Source organism: Triturus cristatus, chromosome 3_1, assembly GCF_964204655.1.
Source record: "Triturus cristatus chromosome 3_1, aTriCri1.1, whole genome shotgun sequence".
NCBI classification, from domain to species: Eukaryota; Metazoa; Chordata; class Amphibia; order Caudata; family Salamandridae; genus Triturus; species Triturus cristatus.
In genome coordinates, this window is record NC_140583.1 from 337127122 (window position 1) to 337150266 (window position 23145).

General features: G+C 44.4%; 1 protein-coding gene across 1 annotated transcript in view; it reads left to right on the forward strand.

Annotated features, from left to right (window-relative positions):
* CHRNA7 (cholinergic receptor nicotinic alpha 7 subunit) overlaps positions 1-23145 on the forward strand; it is a 402919-nt gene that overhangs the window by 321651 nt on the left and 58123 nt on the right. Inside the window, exon 8 of the mRNA XM_085644057.1 lies at positions 20684-20770. Coding sequence (XP_085500183.1) covers positions 20684-20770 — 87 coding nt within the window. The remainder of the gene's footprint in view (positions 1-20683; positions 20771-23145) is intronic.

Consider the following 23145-nt stretch of genomic DNA (forward strand, 5'->3'; position numbering starts at 1 on the left):
CTGCAGTAAGGTAGGGACAGTAGATGTAAAATAATACAGAAAAGATTCTATCGTAAAAGAACCATAACTTGTGGTATACTGAGATACAGGCAGTAGATCTGAAGTAATACACAAAAAGATTGTATCATAAAGGGTCCAGCAGTTCTAGTGCACTCAGATAGCCACATCAAAAGCATTCAGCATGTGCCCTGCCAGTGCTGCGAGCGGGCTGTACTAGCAGCAATGTCTGTTGCCATCAACACTGCATCATCTGTAATAGCGACTCAATCTCAATTGTAAACACTGCTGTCTGCAGTGTAGGCCAGAGAGAGCGGTCAGCAAAGACCCACAGCTTCGTAAGGTGGATGTGAGCTACACAGTTTGTCGTATGCAAAGCAAGAAAAAGCGTGTGAGGAGCCTGCGATGACGCGTATGCATGGTGCAGACAGAGCGCACTGCAGCAATGTCTTTTCCTACATGACTGCGTCATCTACAATACCGACTCGATCTGAATTGTGAACATTACTGTCTGCAGTGTTAATTGAAGGCATTAGTCACACAGACATCCATTAATACTTTTTCTCACTTCCTCTTCCCAAAATACAACATAAATTACAGAAAACTCTGCAATAAATAAATCAAAACAATTCGAATTGCGATTTCTACTGTCCACAGTGTAGACTATTCAGTGTTCCTTTGAACTTGCAAGATGAATTTCACCATTGTACTAAACATATAACTCATCTAAAAAAAATATACTAAAAGAATATTCTGTATATTTCAAGACTTTGTAGTTAGTTGCCTACTGAATTCTGTAATTAAACAATCACAACTCAATCTGAATTGTGAGCCCTGCTAACCATAGTGTAAGCCAGAGGCAGTAGTCATTAACACCTCACAGCCACGTGCCATTGGATTCGGATGCACGGAGTTGATTGCACCTGGTCGGAGGGGGTACACAGAAATCATCAAAGACTTTAACTTCTGACATCCTCAATCAGATAATCAATATCCCGTTTCACTGTTCGGACCTTCTGTTCCGCGGTGTAGTCCTCCGACTACAGTCAACCAAGCCCAATAATCATGTGCAGCAGTTAACTACGGAAGCACAGACACTGACTGATGCACCTCAACGGAAACAGTTCTGTGAAAAGCAAGCAGCAGTTAATATCGGACACCTTCCATTGTGGGATCAAGACACCGTTCCACTGTTAGGACCTAGAGTTGATTGCACCTGTTTGAAGGGAGTACCTTCATCTCCACTCTCAGATGCAGTTCTATCATCGTCCATTGTGGGTTCAAGACACCGTTCCACTGTTGGGACCTAGAGTTAGTTGCACCTGGTGGAAGGGAGTACCTTCATCTCCACTCTGAGATGCAGTTCTTACATAGTCCATTGTGGGATCAAGACACCGTTCCACTGTTGGGACGTAGAGTTGGTAGCACCTGGTCGAAGGGAGTACCTTTATCTCCACTCTCAGATGCAGTTCTTACATTGTCCATTGTGGGATCAAGACCCCGTTTCACTGTTCAGACCTGCTGTTCCGTGGTGTACTCCAGCCACTACAGTCAGCCAAGCCAAATAATCATGTGCAGCAATTAGCTACGGAAGCACAGAGTCTGATGCACCTCAACGGAGGGAGTTCTCTGAAAACCCAGCAGCAGGTAATATCGGACATCGTCCATTCTGGGATCAAGACACCATTCCACTGTTGGGACCTAGAGTTGCTTGCTCCTCATCGAAGGGAGTACCTTCATCTCCACTCTGAGATGCAGCTCTAACATAGTCCATTGTGGGATCAAGACACCATTCCACTGTTGGGACCTAGAGTTGGTAGCTCCTGCTTGAAGGGAGTACCTTTATCTCCACTCTCAGATGCAGTTCTAACATCATCCATTGTGGGATCAAGACCCCGTTTCACTGTTCGGACCTGCTAAAGCACGGTGTACTCCAGCCACTGTAGTCAGCCAAGCCCAATAATCATGTGCAGCAATTACCTACGGAAGCACAGAGTCTGATGCACTTGAACAGAAGGAGTTCTGTGAAAACCCACTAGCAAGTAATATCGGACATCGTCTATACTGGAATCAATACACCATTCCAATATTGTGACCTAGAGTTGGTTGCACCTGCTCCAAGAGAGTACCTTCATCTCCACTCTCAGATGCAGTTCTAACATCGTCCATTGTGGCATCAAGACACCGTTTCACTGTTGGTACCTGTTCTACTACTGTGTTAGTAGTATACAGAGCACTCCACGCTGCTGGGCCTCAAACTGAACGCTGTGTGCCTGTGTCGCGGTAGCCAGCATTGATCTGAGGAACCTTCCGACCTCGCAGACCTCGCCCCAGGAGCTTCCGCCGGCACGTGGTGAGCCCTCTTATACATAAGGTGGTAGCGAAAGGTGAACTATGGGGCATATGTGTGTTGCAGCGGGCACAACGGTTTCTGAGTACCAGCAGGCTGAGAGCATCATTCACACAGTCACCTGCACTCACGAGGTCAACCTTGTGGCAGTGTAAGCTGTGCAGACCTGGCAGACACGTTCGCCATTCCAGAAAAGAACCACACTCAGAGAAACGTGCCTTTTATTCATACCCCTACACTAGCCTTGCGTACACCGAGCCAGCCCACACCGCTAAAGATTGAGGGGGGGACAAGGGCACGTCCGCGCTATGTCTTCGAAATCTTCCCTACTGTCTGTACTTTTGTGGTTCCATCCACTATCTACTTCACTCAATAGACCATCAGTGTATGTTCACATGTACAAGTGTGTGCTCTGCATACTCAAGTCTGTCCGGCACATCCCCTCAACACTTTGCATTGTATACTTTTATAATCGAGAATCACTTGCCACCTTCACACATACTTTGCTCCCATCTCTCCCCGCATTCTGCATTGTGTAACAGAGGTGCTATGCCATGTTTGCTTTGTGTACATGGCTAGCCACGGTTCCCACAGTACGTAGTGTCTTTGTGTCTGATAGGTGTACATGTTGTTTGTCATGTTGTATGCAATTATATATTGTAGCGCGTTTATTCACGAGCAGTGGTTTCTCCCATTTACATATCGCTGTCTTAAAGAGCATACAGAAGTTTTTCTCACAGGTTCAAACTGTGACCACAATGGCAGTCATTCATTACTATGCAAGAATTTCCAACTGCACGACACTTCTAAGCTTACAGCCCCCAATCTTGCCTGATTTCTTGAAAGTACGCCAACTCCCACAATCACACCAACATTCACACAGCTTTCTAACGGGAGCTATCTCCTTGTCAATAACATGCACTCCTACGGAATGTGAGGTGCCATACCGTATGTCCTTACTGTTTCAAACCGAGTAACTTCCTGTAGCAATGTCTATTCCCACCCACACAAACTAACTCCCAAACTTCAACTTGGCCTTGAATCCCTACTTTGCAAACATATTTCATTAAACTAACCAAACTAAAGCGCTTTTCTTCAGAACAGAAGTGTCCCTCACTTCTGCAAAATAAATGGATCGCCTACAGATAGCACAAACTTCCAGTAAAATACAGACCCTTTTAAATTCGAACCTCCCATTACACTTTGTGAATTGTTACCCAATTTTAAACACATCTCACACTCAAGGTCTGGCACACTGTTTTAATACGGTCTCCTCCGGCCTTCTCACAGCCTTTCAAACTATTTTTGGTATAATACCTCACTTCATTCATTCGATCATCTCTGGAATAACAGGAACAGTGCCCAAAATTATCACTCTCTTTGTGGCCATCCTACTACTATTTTTGCTTGTAAAAAATGACTGTGCTCCCTGTGGTAACAAGCTTTTCTGACAGAATACGCCTCTACGCGAAGCTACAGCTATACCGTGAAAAAATTGAACAACTTTTTGGCTGCCTGCCTCTATCTATTATCGGAGCCAGCTACAACATGACATTTATTTACACATATACAATCTGCGTGCAACCATCTTTCTATTGCAAAACTTGCCCATTCGACTGGCGAATGGATGTATGCCTTGCCAGCATCCCAACAATCGCTCCCGATATCCAGCAGGTAATGAAGTATCTTGAAATCCTTGAACTCGATTGTCCAGGCAGTAGAGCAATGGCAGATGCAATGCAAAAAGGTATCGTGGCTGAATGGGATTTCTAAGCACCCGCGAAAGATCTACTGCAACGTACGACCTTTGACAACATCGCAGATTGCATGCCAATTCAAATTGCCGCTCCAACATTCGAGGAACATTACTGTCCCTTCGAAGATATGAATTTGATCGTTTCCCTTTTCTCACACGATGGCAACAATGACCTCTTGGAACATTACGCATCTCAAGCTGCTGAAGAACTTCTGGACTGCAATCTCCAAAACTTGTAAGAAATTCATGTTCTTGGATTGATTTTTACCAACTTTTTTGAGTTTTTCCTTTCAATTTTTTTAATACACTTCAATTGAACTATTCTCATATAATAACTTTCTAAGTATGCTCAGGCATTTGAACTCTGTTTTCATTATTGCCCCTTATGTCTCCAGTCTAACCAGGGATGGGTGATGTATGGCCTATCCAAATATGCTATTTACTTCCTAAATTAGCCTAAACCCGACATCCATTTTGAAACCATCTCTATTCTTTGTGCACATGTCTCTCTGCCTGCCTGTTATCCACGAAGCCCTTTCACACAAATTTACTCATCCTCAGCCTCTACTCACGAGCTGGCGATCAACATCAAAAAACACGACATTGTTTAGGAACTGGATGGCACAATGTGCTAATCGTATCCTACCTTTATTTTCATTATAGAATTGAGTCATTCATGTCTAATAGCGATTGTTTATGTCACATGGAACTGTTACATGTAATGTGGAATTCACTAATACAGCAGCTTCAGATTTGAATATAACAGAATCGGTTGGAGTGCCTTAGCTCTTTTGCACCAGATTTTTTTTGTGAAAGAGCTGAAGACAATAATGTATGGTTTGACGAGAAGGGTACCTAATGTGCTTCTCAAAAGCACAATTTTGTGTTCCTCCTCAAAGTTCTGATGTGACTAGAACTATTACCAATTCTGACACGCACCAGATCATTTTGTGTTACAACAAAAGAGTACTAGGGTACCGAAGAAGTTTGATGATTACACTTTGCAATTTTTTTTTGTTTCTTTTCTTAAAGGATACATGTGCTAATCGTATCCTACCTTTATTTTCATTATAGAATTTCGAGTCAATCAAGTGACATAGGTATTGTTTATGTCACATGAAACTGTAACATGTAATGTGGAATTCACTGATGCAGGAGCTTACGTTTGAATACAGCAGATGCGGTTGAAATTTGCCTCACCTGAATGCCTTACCTCTTGCACCAGTGGATCCATTTATGGCACTTAAATAAATACACGCTTTATATAACTTTCAGACTCCATCGCTTTATTACACACAGCCCCTTTCTTAGACACACCTGATTTCACCATTTCTCTTCTGTGGCATTGCAAAATTCTGCATTATATTCTTCAAGATTATTTCTTTATTGCTCCTTCCTATTACATACACTCACTTTCTTAGACACACCTGATTTCACCATTGTTCTTCTGTGGCATTGCAACATTCTGCATTATATTCTTCGCGATTATTTCTTCATCCCTGCTTCCTAAAACACTGCATTCGAGTCTTCAGAAAGTAGAGGTGAGTAGTTTGCTTCCCACGCCCCTAGATATGCCAAAGCGGCCAGTATCCTACAACACCCACACACATCACTTTACAGCAATCGGCTCACGGCTTACGCTCACGGTTTCATCCCGAGTCTTCAGACCAGTGCCAGTGAGTAGTTTGCTTCCCATTCCCGCTATACTCTAAACGCATACCAACACCACCTGCACAGCTATCCTACAGCAGCCAGTATGCTACAGCGCCTAGACCACATCAGTTTACACCACTCAGCTCATGGTTTAGGTGCACGCTTTCATCCCCGAGTGTACTGGCACCTCACCTCAGCACCATCTCACTCTGCGCAAAAGAGCACTTTCACACCGGTATGGATAAATACATCAGCACATCAGATTACAGCACTCAGCTCACGGTTTAGGCGCACGCTTTCATCCCCGAGTGTACCGGCACCTCACCTCAGCACCCTGTCACTCTCGGCAAAACAGCACTTTCACACCGGTAGGACTAAATACTTCACTTCACACTCCCTGTATAGCACACCCTAAACACCCCACTGACATTACAGTGCTCCTACCCTCCCCTTTCCCTACTTTTTTGGCCCTTTTTCCCCATTACTCGTTTCAACTAAATCACAAAATTACGGCCAACACTTCCTAGTTGCAACCGCTCGCACCGCTCACAGCCAATAAGCAGCAAGCTCGTGCTCGTAACGCCTCAGCCAATCAGATAGCAGAATTCCCAAATATCGATATCTGTAAATTTCGATATTTCTCCAAAGCTACTGAATGGATTTACACCAAATAAACAAAAGCGTGCTTTCTGGACCAAGACCCTTCTCCCTGCCAAATTTGGGGCAATTCTGTTCACCTGTTCGATCTGTAGCCTTGTCTAAAGTTTCGTATGGAAAATCCCATGGAGAAAACACGTTTTGGGACCCTCTTTTTTCTCGGCCACACCTTGACAAATCACCCCCAAACTTCCCACATAGGAGCTGATATGAACAAAGAATTAGTTTGGGAAATTTCATGAAGATTCATCAAACGACACCAAAGTTATAAGCAAAACAAAAAATGCTCTTCCTAAGGGAACTTGGTCCTAACTATAACTACCTACTGGCGACTGCCAGTAGGTTATATATACATATATATATTTATCACATACACCATCACAGCTACCCCCGTGACACATGCACTCATGTACGATCACTCACTAGCACTTCTATATCACACAACCATGTAAGTGTGTAAGCACAAACAGACAAACACACATGGGCAGCCCTCAAATGCAATAACACACACACACACACAGTGGTACACAAGTACACATCTGCAAACTCAAAAACATTATTTGATAGATACCCTTCACCTCAATGACAAGGCACAGAAACAACAGTGTTGTATCCCTTGCCCCCTACTGAGTGTTATGACTGGGTGACAAACAGGACCACAAAAAGGCGCTAATAACAGCTTATGCACACTAACCTCCTGCAATACTCCAAGCACCCTGCAACTGTTTCAGTAAACAGAGACCTGTTGTATTGTGTGATGTAATACAGGGATAGGAATGTGCCCAGGTGGCCTAGCACCTTCCCAGCTTATCACACCTGGTGACGCTAATTTTGCTGCTTACCTTCCTTAGTAAGTTCAAGGCAGATGGTCTTTTATTGCCTGCGTGTGGAGGGGAGTAAAACAATTCAAGATTATACTTTCAATTATACATGTTTTGAAGGACCACAGACTCCGAATTCCAGGTTTGTGGATTTATTATAAGGCCAAAAATACTTGAATATAAACACACCTCAATATCAGAGTATACAGGTACATAAAAATCAAGACAGAGCTGAGTCTACGTATATAATTCATTCGGCATAAGAGGCATAATATGATGAACTTCAAAGTCGAAATGCAACAAAGGATAGAAGCTGAGTCCAATTCTCTTTTCATTTGAGAGAAAACCATAAATATCTTTCCCTACTCTACATGAAAGTTCTACCCATTTCCCCAATATCCTATCCCAAAGGTGTCAGCACGTGTTGACTTCCTAAGACGTACTCACGTCAAATGTGTCTGATAGCTTAAAGCTATGGAGCTCACTCTAAGATGCTCCTTCTCCTCCGAAAAATAAGCTGGTCTCTCAAATCTGTCCCTACGCATTATACGAAAAGACAATGTTCAACCCACAATACGTCATATTCATTAGCACCATCCTTCAGTAAGTTTCCACAGAATCCTTTAATTACATTTCTTCTTTTCTAGTGGCCTTGGTTCCCAGATAGGCCAGACATGAAAGGCGTCCTCCCTTCTCGCCTTCCAGGCTTCTTCAAAGACATTCTGAGTATCTCCTTAAATCTAAGAATAACGAGGTCGAATTCCGGCACCTGCAGTAGGATGAGAGCATACTGTCTTTGAGCACAAAAAGGATTCATTTAATTATAATTTGTGAGCAACCAAGGAGAAACGAAACTCAAAACAACCTACAGTTTGGGCCTACAATTCAGCCAACTTAAACTAAATACAACTTACATTACACAAGTATAAATTCATCCTGCACATTACACATATAGGAATTCTAAGTTTCTTTAATACAGCCAAACCCTACATAAATGTGCACACTACATTTCGAAGCTAATATAACTCAAATAAATGCATCTTAATAATCATGAGACACTGCAAACGATACAAATACATGTGAGTGCATTTGAACCATGAGTATAGTGCACCCATACAATTTAGAGGGCTATAAGTGCTCTATCACACCCAAGGTCTCTTGAATTTCTCACCCAGATGCCCTTCTCTGAAACGCTCCTTTCTGCACGATTCCACAGGGCACTCAACTACCACCCATTGTACTGAATTCAGGAGCACAGCTATCAATAGTGCGGCATGAATGGTGGCAAGCGGGCCCAGTGTGTTGAGGGGCACACTGAACCATAGCAGTGCCTCTTGTACTACCCTACCAATAAAAGAGGGGTCGGGGTATTTTACTTGCTTGCATTAATGTTCTTGCTTTGCCAGTGAGTGAATCTGTACCATGTCATTCACAACAACTAAGTATTGTGTAACCTTGATTGACACCAATGATGTATGGGCTATGTGTGCACTTCACGGATCGGTATCAATAATCTAATGCCTGTCAAAGTAGAGCAAGTCAAAGGAACACAAAACAGTGACCAACGTTTACTATTTGGGTTAACTGAAGTTCTGTTCAAAGGATAAAAACAAAGCCCCCTCCACAGGCAAACAGGTTTAAGATGGGTAGAAACTTAAGCTTAAGCCATTTCTTCATGTCTTGTAAAGTTTTGTGCTATAGAAATTGGGTGCATACTCTCCTTTTGAGGACTGTGATTAGCAGAGAAGGGGACTATCATGCTCTAAGTATGATGTAACAACAAACAAATGATGGACGGAATGCTGACAATGCAGACATTCTCCCCCAGTCAAGAGATCTGGGTTAAATCCATCGTTTTTTTGCCCACTACACCACCCCAGTTTAGACATGGCCATATGCAAATCAGTCTTGACCCTGTGCCTCATGGGAACAGTCCAGCCCGAACTGCCAAGCCATGTCTTCCCTGGACAGGAATCAAGCATCCTAGGACCGGTTTCTGGCTATCAGCCGTCATCAGCCAGGATAGCTTGACTCCAGTGGCGTAGTGAGCACGGGTCCCACGTCTGGGAATACCCATCCCACTTAGGGCGAAAAGCGTTACAACAAACAAATGATGGACGGAATTCTGACAATGCAGACATTCTCCCCCAGTCAAGAGATCTGGGTTAAATCCATCGTTTTTTGGCCACTACACCACCCCAGTTTAGACATGGCCATATGCAAATCAGTCTTGACCCTGTGCCTCATGGGAACAGTCCAGCCCGAACTGCCAAGCCATGTCTTCCCTGGACAGGAATCAAGCATCCTAGGACCGGTTTCTGGCTATCAGCCGTCATCAGCCAGGATAGCTTGACTCCAGTGGCGTGGTGAGCACGGGTCCCACGTCTGGGAAAACCCATCCCACTTAGGGCGAAAAGCGTTACAACAAACAAATGATGGACGGAATGCTGACAATGCAGACATTCTCCCCCAGTCAAGAGATCTGGGTTAAGTATGATGTAAAGCTCCTGCACAGTCAAAAATATTAAGCTTATTATGTGAATTCTATACTCGGTCAAAGTCCTGCAGCCAGACAACGAGCAGCTCATGGAGCAGAGGCACTACGATATGGCTGTGTCATAACTTTGTTTTTTTATTTTCCACGTGCTTTAAAGCAGTCACACTGCTGTACAAAATGGCTAAAACATTGAAAAATGAAAACCTCCCATTGGTGAGTTCTGTTGGCTTTGCCATTGCTTGTTATTTGTGTCAGTAGATGCCCTAATTGTGACAGGTATGACTAGACACAGATGCTTGCTGTTCAATAGGCCTCAAACCGCATTTCACTGATGAGGTACAAATAGGACAAAACGGGAAAGCGGAGCCTAACAAGATGGCCGCAAATATGTGTTTCCTGCAAGCTCCCTCCGCCCGCCAAACTATCCTGCCTAGTACTTCCCTGGCTCCGCTGGTGGCCCTCATTAGGTCACTAACGCCAACAACAGACGCTGTAATAACCAGTGGGCCCTAGCAGAGCACTGATTGTCCCTGGAGTGGGACTCGCCGCTTTGGAGGCCTGCGCCATGCACGTGGCCACTGTGCCTTAGTTCCATCAGTGACAGACGAAGACGTTCTCTGTTTCCCTGGACGGCATGACAGAGGTCCAGGCTAAACAGTAGCCCTGAGGCTGAGGTCATTTGGAGAAGGCTTTGAGAAGGTACACTCATGTGTGGTGGGGTCTGAAGTGACTTTGCAGCCTACCGCTGCTCCTCCTGGGCTGAAGGCTGGGCCGGGGCTTGCAGCATGCTTCAGGTCTCCTGCACCGTGGTGAGGTGAGCTCCACAGAGAGCCTGGGCTGCGATGTGGGTTGGGACTGTTTGGGCCCCAAATTGTAAGAGTCCATTTCGATTGCAGGAGTGGGGGCAGTTGGGCCATGCCCACCTGCCCCCATCTTGTTGAATTTAGCTTGACAACTTCAGATCCATTAGCAGCCCTCTTGGAGGCTGCTATCAGGGCGAGCAACAGCAGAGAGGCGTCCTGAGTGTGGAACAATAGACTCCACGGGTGCTCTTTTTGGGGATGGTTGCCCTGGTGGGGTGCCAACTCCTACATGAAAGACCTCTGGAGGGGCCTTGGAGTAGAGAGCATGTTACACTGAGCCTGAGTGGGCCACACCCTGGTACCGGAGTCTGGGGATGCACTTAACAGATACACAGAGGCAAGAACTTGGGGGGCCTTGATTCTGGCCAGGTCCTGGACTATAAGGACGATTATTGCAATATTGGGGGTGCACCCTGGAAAAGTGTTCCTGGCACCTTTGCCCTAGGCAACCGTGTTGTTGCTATCACTGGGCCCCCCATAGCGACATTTATCCTAGCTGCTGGGGGTGGCACATCTGGGGGGCAGCAACAGAGCCTTTCTGATCGTGAATAGACTGTGGAGGCTTGGTGCTCCTCTGCACTTCATTATGGGGAAAGAAAAACCTGGAAAGATGGTACAGTCCAATAAAATTGATAATTATACAAACCCAGTGCCCCCTGGCATGACAGCAGAACACCACACTGAGAGAGATCACCTACTGCTCAGGGTGCCCCAATGATTGTAGATGATATGGCTGCCATTACAAGCTCTAAGAAGGAAATACTTCTTAAAATGAATACTGTAGACATCGAGGTGTTCCTGCTCGGAGCCAATTTTAGAAAGATGTTTGAACGTGTGACGGTGGTTGAAGGACATGTTACCACACTCTGACAGGAGGTGGAGGGCTACGGAAGACTGTTACAGACCTCTGTGCCACCACCACAACTAGCATGGAAATCCACATGGAGGATACTGAAGGGTGGTCTAGAGAAAATAAATTGCATTTTATCGGCTTTCTAGAGCCAGCAGAATTGTTTTTGGAAGAGTGGAAAACTACAGTCTTGAAACCCCAGAAACTATCAAACTTTTTCACCATTGGAAGAGCGCACCATGTGCTGGGGCCTGAACCCAAACCAGGGTAACCACCACTTGCCCTCATCACCAGGCTTTTCAATTACAGAGACCGTGATTCCACACTACAACATATAAGGGTACATGGCACACCTAGGCACAAGGGGCAGAACATTGTTATATTTCCATATTATACCCAAAAGATGCAGGATTTCCACAAACGTTTTGTGTTGACTATAAAGTGTCTGCCAGAACTTGATCTTAGATAAGTGCTGATGTTTCCAGCATGGCCCAGGGTGTAATAAAATGGAAAAGCTAACTTTTTTATGAGTCCCTGAAGTCGGCCAATGACTGGCTAGACTCGCTGTGGGGAGTGAAGTGGAGGACCCCTCCTGATCGGAGGCTCAACAACCCGGCAGCTCCTTGATGAAGCACAAGATTATGGCAGAACTTAGCTGAGTCATGGTCCAATCTGAGTCTAAGCAAACAGGATGGATAGGGGTTCGCCCTGATAGCACTCTTCAGGACTCCAACTGTGTGCCAGAAACTGGTGAATCCTTCCGCCAGTATCGAGGGGATAGAGACAGCTTTAGTGACAGTACAGATGTGGGGACTTAGAAGCATTGCTTCACTTGGTGATGTTGGTTCTGACTCAGGGTGTGGCTTGCCCTGGGCCCTACAAGTTCTGCTGATTACTGTTTGATCAAGGCTACATGAGACAAAAGGCCTGAATGATGATCTGAACTGCTGCGGTCAGTGATGAGAGGACTGTAATGTGTGCTTCTGGTTCTGCTGAAAGATGTGGTTTGGTTTTTAGAGGGGCTGGGCATCCTGCATTTGGGGGAAGCGGGTTGTCATTTATGACTTTTTGTTCACTTATTTACAATATGCTCCTGGAATGGGAAAATGATTGTGTTATGTTTTAAGGATGATGCTACTCCTTTTTCAATGGTTTTAATGGAAGCTGGCAGATTCTTAGAGCAGTAGACAGGCGGGATAGAGGGTTATGACCCGTGGGCGCAGCTCAAGTACATTGAGCTTTGCCACGCTGGTGTGATGCTGGACTCTCAATGGAATGCAATGTAGAGGTTAAGGCTTAGACCTCCATGGGAGGGAGGAGGGTATAGTAGGCTTATGTTGTTTGAACGCACTGCCAAGGTGAGGGGCGACATGTTTTTGGTTCTTGGTTATGTGGTTTCTTAGGGGTACAGAGGGGGCTCTACCTTGACTAGATACAAAAGTAAGTGGATCTCTGACATTACCATGCGATATGGGAGGAATCACTGGGTAGGAAAGAGTATGTTTTTATCTATTCCAAGTAATAATTGGATCAGAGTTGGAAATGGGTAACCTGGAACACGAGAGGACATGGGCAGCCAGTTAAGAGGAGGAGAGTGCGTATATATTTGAAGCGGTATTGGACAGTTGCCCTCCTCCAAGAAATGCACACCTGGGGAGACTGCATAGGGTAACTACATAAGTGCTGGAGAGGCCAGGTATTTGTTAGCTCCTATTCTAGTTATTCAAGAGGGGTGCTGGTGTGGGTTGCTCCTGGCAGCCTCAGGAGTAGTAATAGACCCAGATGGTCATTATGTTTTAGTGTGTGGTATGTTGTATTCCAGGGCGCTATAAATATTTTTGCCGCAAATACAGAAGATTTAGGTTTCTATGGAGCAATAATGAGGGCAGCAGCTGACCATCTAGGGCCAGAATTGATTGTGGCTGGGGACCTCAACTGTGTGCTCAATGGCGAGCTTGACAATGCCCCCGCCCACGGGCTGACATGAAACCTGGAATGACTGGGTCTTTACATGAAGTAATGCAGGGGCTTAGCCTCCGAGATGTATGAAGGGAGCGCAATCCACTGTGACATTATTACTCCTGTTACACTCCAGCAACTGGGACATACAGTAGGCTTGACTATTGTTTCCGGACAGAGCACCTAGTGCATGATATTGTTGACATATCTTATCTGGCGCACTATATATCGGATCACTCCCCACTGTTGTTCCCTTGTAGGACTAATAAGAGGGTCCCGAGTGTCCCACTCTGGAGGATGAAGGCTGCAGCTCTTAATTACCTCATTTGTGCAGTCTGTTTTTGCGACAATAGACCACTGCTTTAACGAAAACTGAGAAAGTACTGCTGCTCAAGCACCAGAGTGGGATGCTATGAAGGTGGCAACTTACCCATATGTTAGATGTACATGAAAAGAAGCCAACGCTGTTGGAGGAAGAGATGACAGTGCCCCCTCAAAAGTTGAGAGAATGGAAACATGGGAGAGGCTTTATTAATTTGGGCATACTGCATAGAGACATTGCCTGTATGCGAAGGAGATAGGGCCTGTAGAATGTTTGCCATGTTGCTCTGCACTGAAATTCAGAAGTCACCAGTGGTTGGGAGGTGACACCTGAACAAGGCATAATTGATATTTTTGTGGAACACTTACAGAAGGTGTATGCGCAACGGTGCACTGCCTCTACACATAGCGTAACAGGATACATAGCAGATATATTGATAGTTAGCTTGACGGAGGAAGACAAACACAATTAGATGCGTCACTTTCCAAAGAAGAAATTGTGTCAACAATTTGTGCATTCCAAACCTCTAAAGCCCCTGGGGGAGTTGATGTAGCAGAAGAAAGCTAACTTCCTGGTGAAGCGACTGCTGGTAGTGTATCAAGAAGCACTACAGAGGGTCATACTGCCTGATTCAATGAAAGAGGCGATCATTGTTATGATGCCCAAACCTGACAGAGATATTAAAGAGGTCCCTCCTATTGGCCCCTTATTCATGCTGAACATAGACGCTAAGATACTCAGCAAACTACTGGCCACAAGGTTACTTAGCCACATGCGAGCATTGGTGCACGAGGACAGATGCAGATATATCCCTCACTGAAACACTTTGTCCAATTTATGACGGCTAGCGCTGGTTCTACACACACCTGCTATATGGGAGGAGCCTTGCAATCTGGCTCAACTCGATATAGATCAAGCCTTTGACACACTATCCTGGGAATACCTATGGCAGGTTTTACATACATTTGGGGTGGGGGAGATATATTTTAAATGAGTGCAGCTGCTTTATAGGGAACCAGTGGCGAGGTTTAAAGTTGGTAAAACATTGTCCCACAATTTCACCTTCGAAGGGGAACTAGACAGGGGTGCCAATTATCTCCATTATTGTTTGCGATGGCGGTTAAACCCCTGGTGAGTCACTTGCGCTCTGTGATGCGCGGCTGGGGAGATACTGTGGAAGGGACCACAGAATTGGTCTCTCTCTATGCAGACGATGCCTTCATATATTTAAGCGTTACAACAAACAAATGATGGACGGAATGCTGACAATGCAGACATTCTCCCCCAGTCAAGAGATCTGGGTTAAATCCATCGTTCTTTTGCCCACTACGCCACCCCAGTTCAGACATGGCCATATGCAAATCAGTCTTGACCCTGTGCCTCATGGGAACAGTCCAGCCCGAACTGCCAAGCCATGTCTTCCCTGGACCGGAATCAAGCATCCCAGGACCGGTTTCTGGCTATCAGCCGTCATCAGCCAGGATAGCTTGACTCCAGTGGCGTAGTGAGCACGGGTCCCACGTCTGGGAATACCCATCCCACTTAGGGCAAAAAGCGTTACAACAAACAAATGATGGACGGAATGCTGACAATGCAGACATTCTCCCCCAGTCAAGAGATCTGGGTTAAATCCATCGTTCTTTTGCCCACTACGCCACCCCAGTTCAGACATGGCCATATGCAAATCAGTCTTGACTCTGTGCCTCATGGGAACAGTCCAGCCCGAACTGCCAAGCCATGTCTTCCCTGGACCGGAATCAAGCATCCTAGGACCGGTTTCTGGCTATCAGCCGTCATCAGCCAGGATAGCTTGACTCCAGTGGCGTAGTGAGCACGGGTCCCACGTCTGGGAATACCCATCCCACTTAGGGCGAAAAGCGTTACAACAAACAAATGATGGACGGAATGCTGACAATGCAGACATTCTCCCCCAGTCAAGAGATCTGGGTTAAATCCATCGTTCTTTTGCCCACTACGCCACCCCTGTTCAGACATGGCCATATGCAAATCAGTCTTGACCCTGTGCCTCATGGGAACAGTCCAGCCCGAACTGCCAAGCCATGTCTTCCCTGGACCGGAATCAAGCATCCTAGGACCGGTTTCTGGCTATCAGCCGTCATCAGCCAGGATAGCTTGACTCCAGTGGCGTAGTGAGCACGGGTCCCACGTCTGGGAATACCCATCCCACTTAGGGCGAAAAGCGTTACAACAAACAAATGATGGACGGAATGCTGACAATGCATACATTCTCCCCCAGTCAAGAGATCTGGGTTAAATCCATTGTTCTTTTGCCCACTACGCCACCCCAGTTCAGACATGGCCATATGCAAATCAGTCTTGACCCTGTGCCTCATGGGAACAGTCCAGCCCGAACTGCCAAGCCATGTCTTCCCTGAACCGGAATCAAGCATCCTAGGACCGGTTTCTGGCTATCAGCCGTCATCAGCCAGGATAGCTTGACTCCAGTGGCGTAGTGAGCACGGGTCCCACGTCTGGGAATACCCATCCCACTTAGGGCGAAAAGCGTTACAACAAACAAATGATGGACGGAATGCTGACAATGCAGACATTCTCCCCCAGTCAAGAGATCTGGGTTAAATCCATCGTTCTTTTGCCCACTACGCCACCCCAGTTCAGACATGGCCATATGCAAATCAGTCTTGACCCTGTGCCTCATGGGAACAGTCCAGCCCGAACTGCCAAGCCATGTCTTCCCTGGACCGGAATCAAGCATCCTAGGACCGGTTTCTGGCTATCAGCCGTCATCAGCCAGGATAGCTTGACTCCAGTGGCGTAGTGAGCACGGGTCCCACGTCTGGGAATACCCATCCCACTTAGGGCGAAAAGCGTTACAACAAACAAATGATGGACGGAATGCTGACAATGCAGACATTCTCCCCCAGTCAAGAGATCTGGGTTAAATCCATCGTTCTTTTACATATATTTAAGGCAGCCGGAGTAGATTGTCCCGATATTATTAGCGGCATTGGGGAAATTCTGGGACTTACTTTGACTCCATGTTAACCCCTCCAGATCGAACCTGTTTCCATTGGGTGTTCCGGGAAAGGCTCATAGAAGTCAGCTCCCTCACTTACCTCTTCCATGGTAGAACGTGAGCACGCAATATTTAGGTATACAAATTGCACAACAGGTGGAGACGTTTATATCCCTGAATATAGGCAGAGTTTTTGATGATCTTCGAATCTTAGTTAAATTTTGGAACACGCTACGCTAGCCCTTAATGGGCAGGGTGGCATTAAGGAAATGGTGGTCCTGCCCTGTTGCCTGTATGTATTCCGGGGTGCATTATTTGATATTCCCAGAGAGTACTTTCTGGAACTTAACAAGCTCATAGTTGAATTACTGTGGGCATCTAGGAGGAAAAAACTATGTTTGTCAACCCTAAAATATCCTTAGAACCGAGGGGGGCCGAAACTATCTGATCTGGAACTGTATTATCTTGTGGCCCTGCCACAACATGAAGTGCATTGGTTTGACGAGGGGGCAACTGGGAAAAATGGTTACCTCATGGTACTTATGGAGATACTCCTCTTCTGGAGTTCTGAATGCTGGGGGCGAGACTCCCCAAGACTGCTCCTTATGAGATTAGTTAGGTCTGCAAGGCTTGGGAATTGACTGTGAAGCGAATGATTAGGCGTGCGTCTTATGTACCAGATAACGCCATATGGTCCCTGGAGCTCTTCCTCTAAATAATGATGACGATGGCGATGGATGGATGGTGGGCGGGGGTATACTACACTATGAGATCTCTCCCCAGATAAAAGATTTATAATGATACAGGATGCAGTGGAAACATTTAATCTGGGTCAAGTGCAATGCTTGCAGTTCGTTATGACAGTGGCCTCTGCTCACAGGATATTGCCCTCGTTTCGTGAGGCTCCTCGCAAGTCTAATACACTTGTCATGTTGTTGAAAATGGTGAGAGGCAGGGGAATAATCTCCTTACTATATAGGGTGCTACAAGAGGTTGTACCCAATGGAATATTACCGGAGCAGGATAAATGGCAGGACATGTTGGAGAACAAATAACAGATAATGAGTGGAAAACAGTGAAAACAGAAGTGCAAAAAAACACTGCTAATGCGAGATTTAGCAGATGCTCCACGGGGCAGGCAGACTTTCTTTATATACTATGGGGATGTCGGACATCAGACATGCACTGGCAGACCGTGATAAACTGACTGAATCCTGCCACAGATTGGGTAATCCTGAGGGATCCTAAATAATGTCTTTTGGGTCTACTCCCTGTCCGTAAAAAAAGGTTCTGATTAGGAAATTCCTAGTATTGGGGTTAGTCTTGGTAAAAAGATTAGTTGCTATTTATTGGCTTTCCCTGTGTCCCCCCAAGGTATGAGTGTGGGTGAGAGATGTGGCCGAGTGGGCTGTGGCTGAGGAGGGGCGTATGCGCAAATATAGGAGGGATACAAGGCTGGAAGATGCCCTGTTGGCATGGGATTCAATGCTGGTTGACTTACTTTAACCACCCGATACTAGACAACACTAGATTAGTGCTATTTGTTATCTTACATTGTGATGCCATAATGTGCTAGACATTTGGATATTATGATAACTGGATTAAGTGGGTGTGTCAGGAGCCCAAAAACCAAGGATGTATACTGAAGGCAGGATCATCTCTAGGAAGGTATAAACTTGATCTTTTGACTGTTTCTCAGTGACATGTTATTACTCAAATAACTATATCAGGTGTAGATGGGTAGATTGCGGTGCGGGGGATTATGAGGATTGTTATTAAGATGCCTGTTTACCACAGATTTTGTATGTTTCTGTGCCAATAAAGATTATACAAAAAACGGATAGCAAAACAGGTCTGGTGTTGGTTGCACCTCCTCTTGGAGAGGATCTAGCCTGGCAATTTGGGCTACTGTTCTTATTAGATTAAGGCAAAACTGGTTTGCATATGGCTTGTCTCTGTCTACAGAAGCATAGTGGACGAAGAATGACAAACTGAAATGCCACCTCAAACAATTGGCATTAGTGTGATAGGTATACCAAGACATGAATATCGTGCTCACTGCCATGGAACTCAAGCTTCCAATGAGACCTAAATTGGCAGATACATTTCTGAGGTTGCTTTTTTAACAATCTGGAGAAGGCTTTGCCTGCCAGTAGGGACAGGGCTCTTTGTGTAAAGGCAGCACAAAGACTGATTTGGGTGTGGTGGTGTCTTTCTAGAGCAGACTTCTTCAGTGAGTAGCTAGTGATCCACTGTTAGCTCTCCATCTATCTGTAAGTAGCTCGCCTGTGTGCAGCCTAGTCTTTTGTCCATTTAATATAGCTAAACCCAAATTTTGATTGTCTATTCGAGATGAAAATGTGTGTATTTTCAAAACTCCTAAACTGACTTTTGGAGAAAAATGGCTGAATGTCCAAAAACTAACATTTGATTGATTAATCATATTGCGTTGTGGAGACGTATTACTAAACATTAGTACCTTAGTACCAGGGACATTGAAGCCAATGCTGATATATTTTGCCCATGTACTGGAATTCCAAATTGACAAAGCCTTTTTACATTACTGCTGGCAACCCTTCCTAATGCACTGAGGTGATCACAATTAGTAATCTTACATAGGTTGGCCCCTATTGTAATCCTGTCTGATATGGTCACTCTTACAGCAAAATATATTAAAAACAGCTTTGGATGATTTTGTTTGAACATAAGTTGCTCTTAGTACAAAAAGACTGGATGCCCCTGTTCGAGCGAGATACAGTCAGCCATCAAAGATGGGCTAAAAAGTGGCCCAGTGATTGGCAGCTGATAAGCTTAATTCAAGCATTTCTTCCATTACTTTGTTGGTGTGTTGCCACACCTACGTCCATCAGTAGTACCTGCGCTGGTATTTCACTCTGCTGTTTGATCTTACAATATATAATAGCAGGACTCATTATCAGAGTAGATCTCACCTTTGTAACCTTTCAGCATTGCTGAATATAACTGTGATAGGTCACAGGCTTGACGTCCGCGGTTTCACCCTCAAATGTTGCATCTCATTTATGTTACAAAAGATGAAGCTGATGAATATTGCCGTGTTGTATAAATATATGACTGTCTTTCTTTAATAAATTAGTAGTGCTTTCCTATGAATGGATGTTGAAGGATGATAAATCAACAACTATCCATGATCCAGAGATAACAATGGACAGCTTTGGCAAAACACACCTATCTTCTTTCTGTGCTGTTTTTGATGTATCAACACAATGATCATTGCGAGATTCCTGCGCATATCAAGAACAACCCAATAACACAATGAATAATGGATAAAAGGGGAAGGTGTCCAACCAACCAGAACGCAACACATACAATTAAAATCTTATATGTCATGTTATTGTTCCCTTGCGGATTCCTTTTTATTAATTAGATTTCAGACTTAAATAAGACATGGCTTTAAGTTCAAAAGTGTGTGGTTTGTATTATGTGCAAAGACAGCACCTCCCCTTATTATTTAGATGAAAAAGGTCCCTTTCTACAATTAACATATGCCTTAACTCCACCCATACACATTTCTTTTACCAGTGACTTACTGTTGATATTTAATTCTCAGTGGCTGAGGGAAGAAGGTGAGCTGCCCTGCAGCAGGAACAAAGGCAACTTATATTAAGGAGCACTAGTTCACAGTTTGACTTGAATGAGTGTGTTTCTCAAGATTATGTGATTTGAATGTTTTTCTAAAGTTTGGATTAGAAAATTGACATATTTCAGATTTTCTATTATCTTTTTCAAAATGATGATTAAAAAATAGGACATCACAATTATACCACAAAGCAGAAAACTCTGTAATTATATCACAGGTGCTCAAGAAAAGCATATTACCTGGTTGACAATTTCTTTTCAAATCCAGTAGTAAATTGTTAGATGCATAGATTGATTTGCTTTTTCAGTCAGTCAGAATTTACCCTTTTTTCTTTTTGATTTCAGGAATAACTGTACTTTTGTCCCTAACTGTCTTTATGCTGCTAGTAGCAGAGATTATGCCAGCAACATCTGATTCAGTGCCATTGATAGGTAAGATCTACTGTTTGCATTTATTAACTTTGTAAGTATAATAAAGAGATTAAGAAAGTCTTCTTCATTGTACCAGGAGTCTCAGCACCATTGGATGATGTGAATAATAGAGCATTTCAAGTTTTGTGGTCCATATTTTTTCAACATGTATTTAACTTTGGTTCAAGAATATTTAATTGAACCTTTGAAATAAATTATACAAATTTGAGAAGAAATGTAATATCTTCTGGGGGAAGTATTCATCATCATTTTTTAATAAAGGTTTTGATTGTTTTCTTCCAAAGAAAAGTCAAATGTAATCAGATTAAATTAGTAGAAAAACTCAACTTTTTGAGCAGTAGCAGCATTCCCCTCTTCCCCCTCCCCCCCAGCGCCTTGAGACCCTCATGGGTAAGTAGTGCGCTTTACAAATCGCACTACTCGATTGTCTTCGTGCGTATTCTCCTGAGGCTTGAGCCGGGAGATAGCTTGGGACAGGCTACACCTTGTAACGTAACAATTGCTGCTATATGTTAATTCTGACATTTTAAAACAACTTGGGTGTTACTTACTGCTGCTGTTTATTTTTAATATTTTTAAAAGTTGGGTGATGGTCGCGCTTGGGGGCAGAGCTTGCATTCGGAAGGGGAGGCTTCGCCTTGATAGTGCGGGCGGCCATTTGCACAGGTTAGCAGGCTAGTTGCTGACACTTAATACGTCATTCACATTACAAATGTGCGCGCCGACGCGGATGCGCAGCGCGTATTCTCCTGAGGCTTGAGCCGGGAGATAGCTTGGGACAGGCTACACCTCGTAACATAACTATTGCTGCTATATTTTAATTCTGACATTTTAAAACAACTTGGGTGTTACTTACTGCTCCTATTTCTTTTTAATATTTTTAAAAGTTGGGTGATAGTCGTGCTTGGGGGCAGAGCTTGCATCCGGAAGGGGAGGCTTCGCCTTGATAGTGCGGGCGGCCATTTGCACAAGTTAGCAGGCTAGTTGCTGACACTTAATACGTCATTCTCATTACAAATGAAGGCGCGCCAATGACAAACCCATCTGCGCCCGTCAGCGTCCCGGAGATGGCCGGGCATGCTGCACGCTCCCCAATGCTTAGTGATATAAGGATAAGGTACTCAAGAGATCAGTTGATGACTCTGAATTCAAAAAGAGGGAATTCAGAGTGTAGGAATACCCTATGTCACTTTAAACCCCCAACTACTACTTATGTTTGTCCACACTGCCAAGTGTCACTTCCCAAAATAGTGTTTGACAGAATCATACATAGCGCACATAAGAAGCCATTTCAAGGGTTCAGTAAGAAGGAATCCATGGTGGAGGTAATTAAATGTCTTCTAGTGAATGCAAGATCACTAGTTAAGCATAGCGTTGAATGTGCCAGACTCCTGTTGGAGCAAGAGATAAAACTAGCTTTTATTACGGAAACGTGGATCGATGAGGTGTCAGGGCCAGACCTAGTACAGGCCACCCCACCTGGCTTTCACTGTTTTACATTAAATAGAGTTACAGTGAGAGGTGGGGTGCTATCTATAATTTACCATAACTCGCTAAAAATTACATTCCAGACAAAAAATAACATAGGCTATGAAGCACTGACTTTCAATGTCGAACTATCACCCCACCATTCTTTTAAAGGAAGTCTAATGTATCGACCTCCAGGACCAAGGAGATCATTCCTAACTATGGTAGGGCCTCTATTAGAAGAAGGACTATGCTCCAAATATCTCACCATTTTGGGAGATTTCAACTTTTATCTGGAAAAGTCGGAGGACCCTGACACTAAAGCATTGCTAGATTTAATGAGCAGTGCTGACTTGACTCAATTAGTAAACGGACCAACCCACAGGGCAGGACATACACTGGATGGGATATTTTCCAATAATCCTCATCTTAAGCATACCGGACTGCTCCCATTGGTCTGGACTGACCATGTGGGAATCCTATTCGAAATTACCATCTTAGATGACCACCACAAAATCAGGGAAAGGCCTAAGCAGATCAAAAATAAGGGCCTGGGATAAATTGGTGGGTGCCCAACTACAAGATTTGCTTATATCCACTGCACAATCTCAGCAAACAAATGTAGATGATGCAGCTAGACTATACACCAATTGGGTGGACACAGCCTGTAAAAAGCTAGTGCCAGAGAAAGTGATATATCCTAAACGAGCACTACCAACGTCACTGTGGTTCTCAGAAGAACTAAAAAGGCAAAAACTAACCTGTAAGCAACTGGAACGTAAGTGGCGAAAATATTACAAGGTAAAAGATAAAGAAAGCTATAAACAAAGCCTTACTACTTACAAACAGGCCATATTAAGTGCAAAGAAGTTTTTCTTTGCAAATCAAATATATAGAGCACAACATTT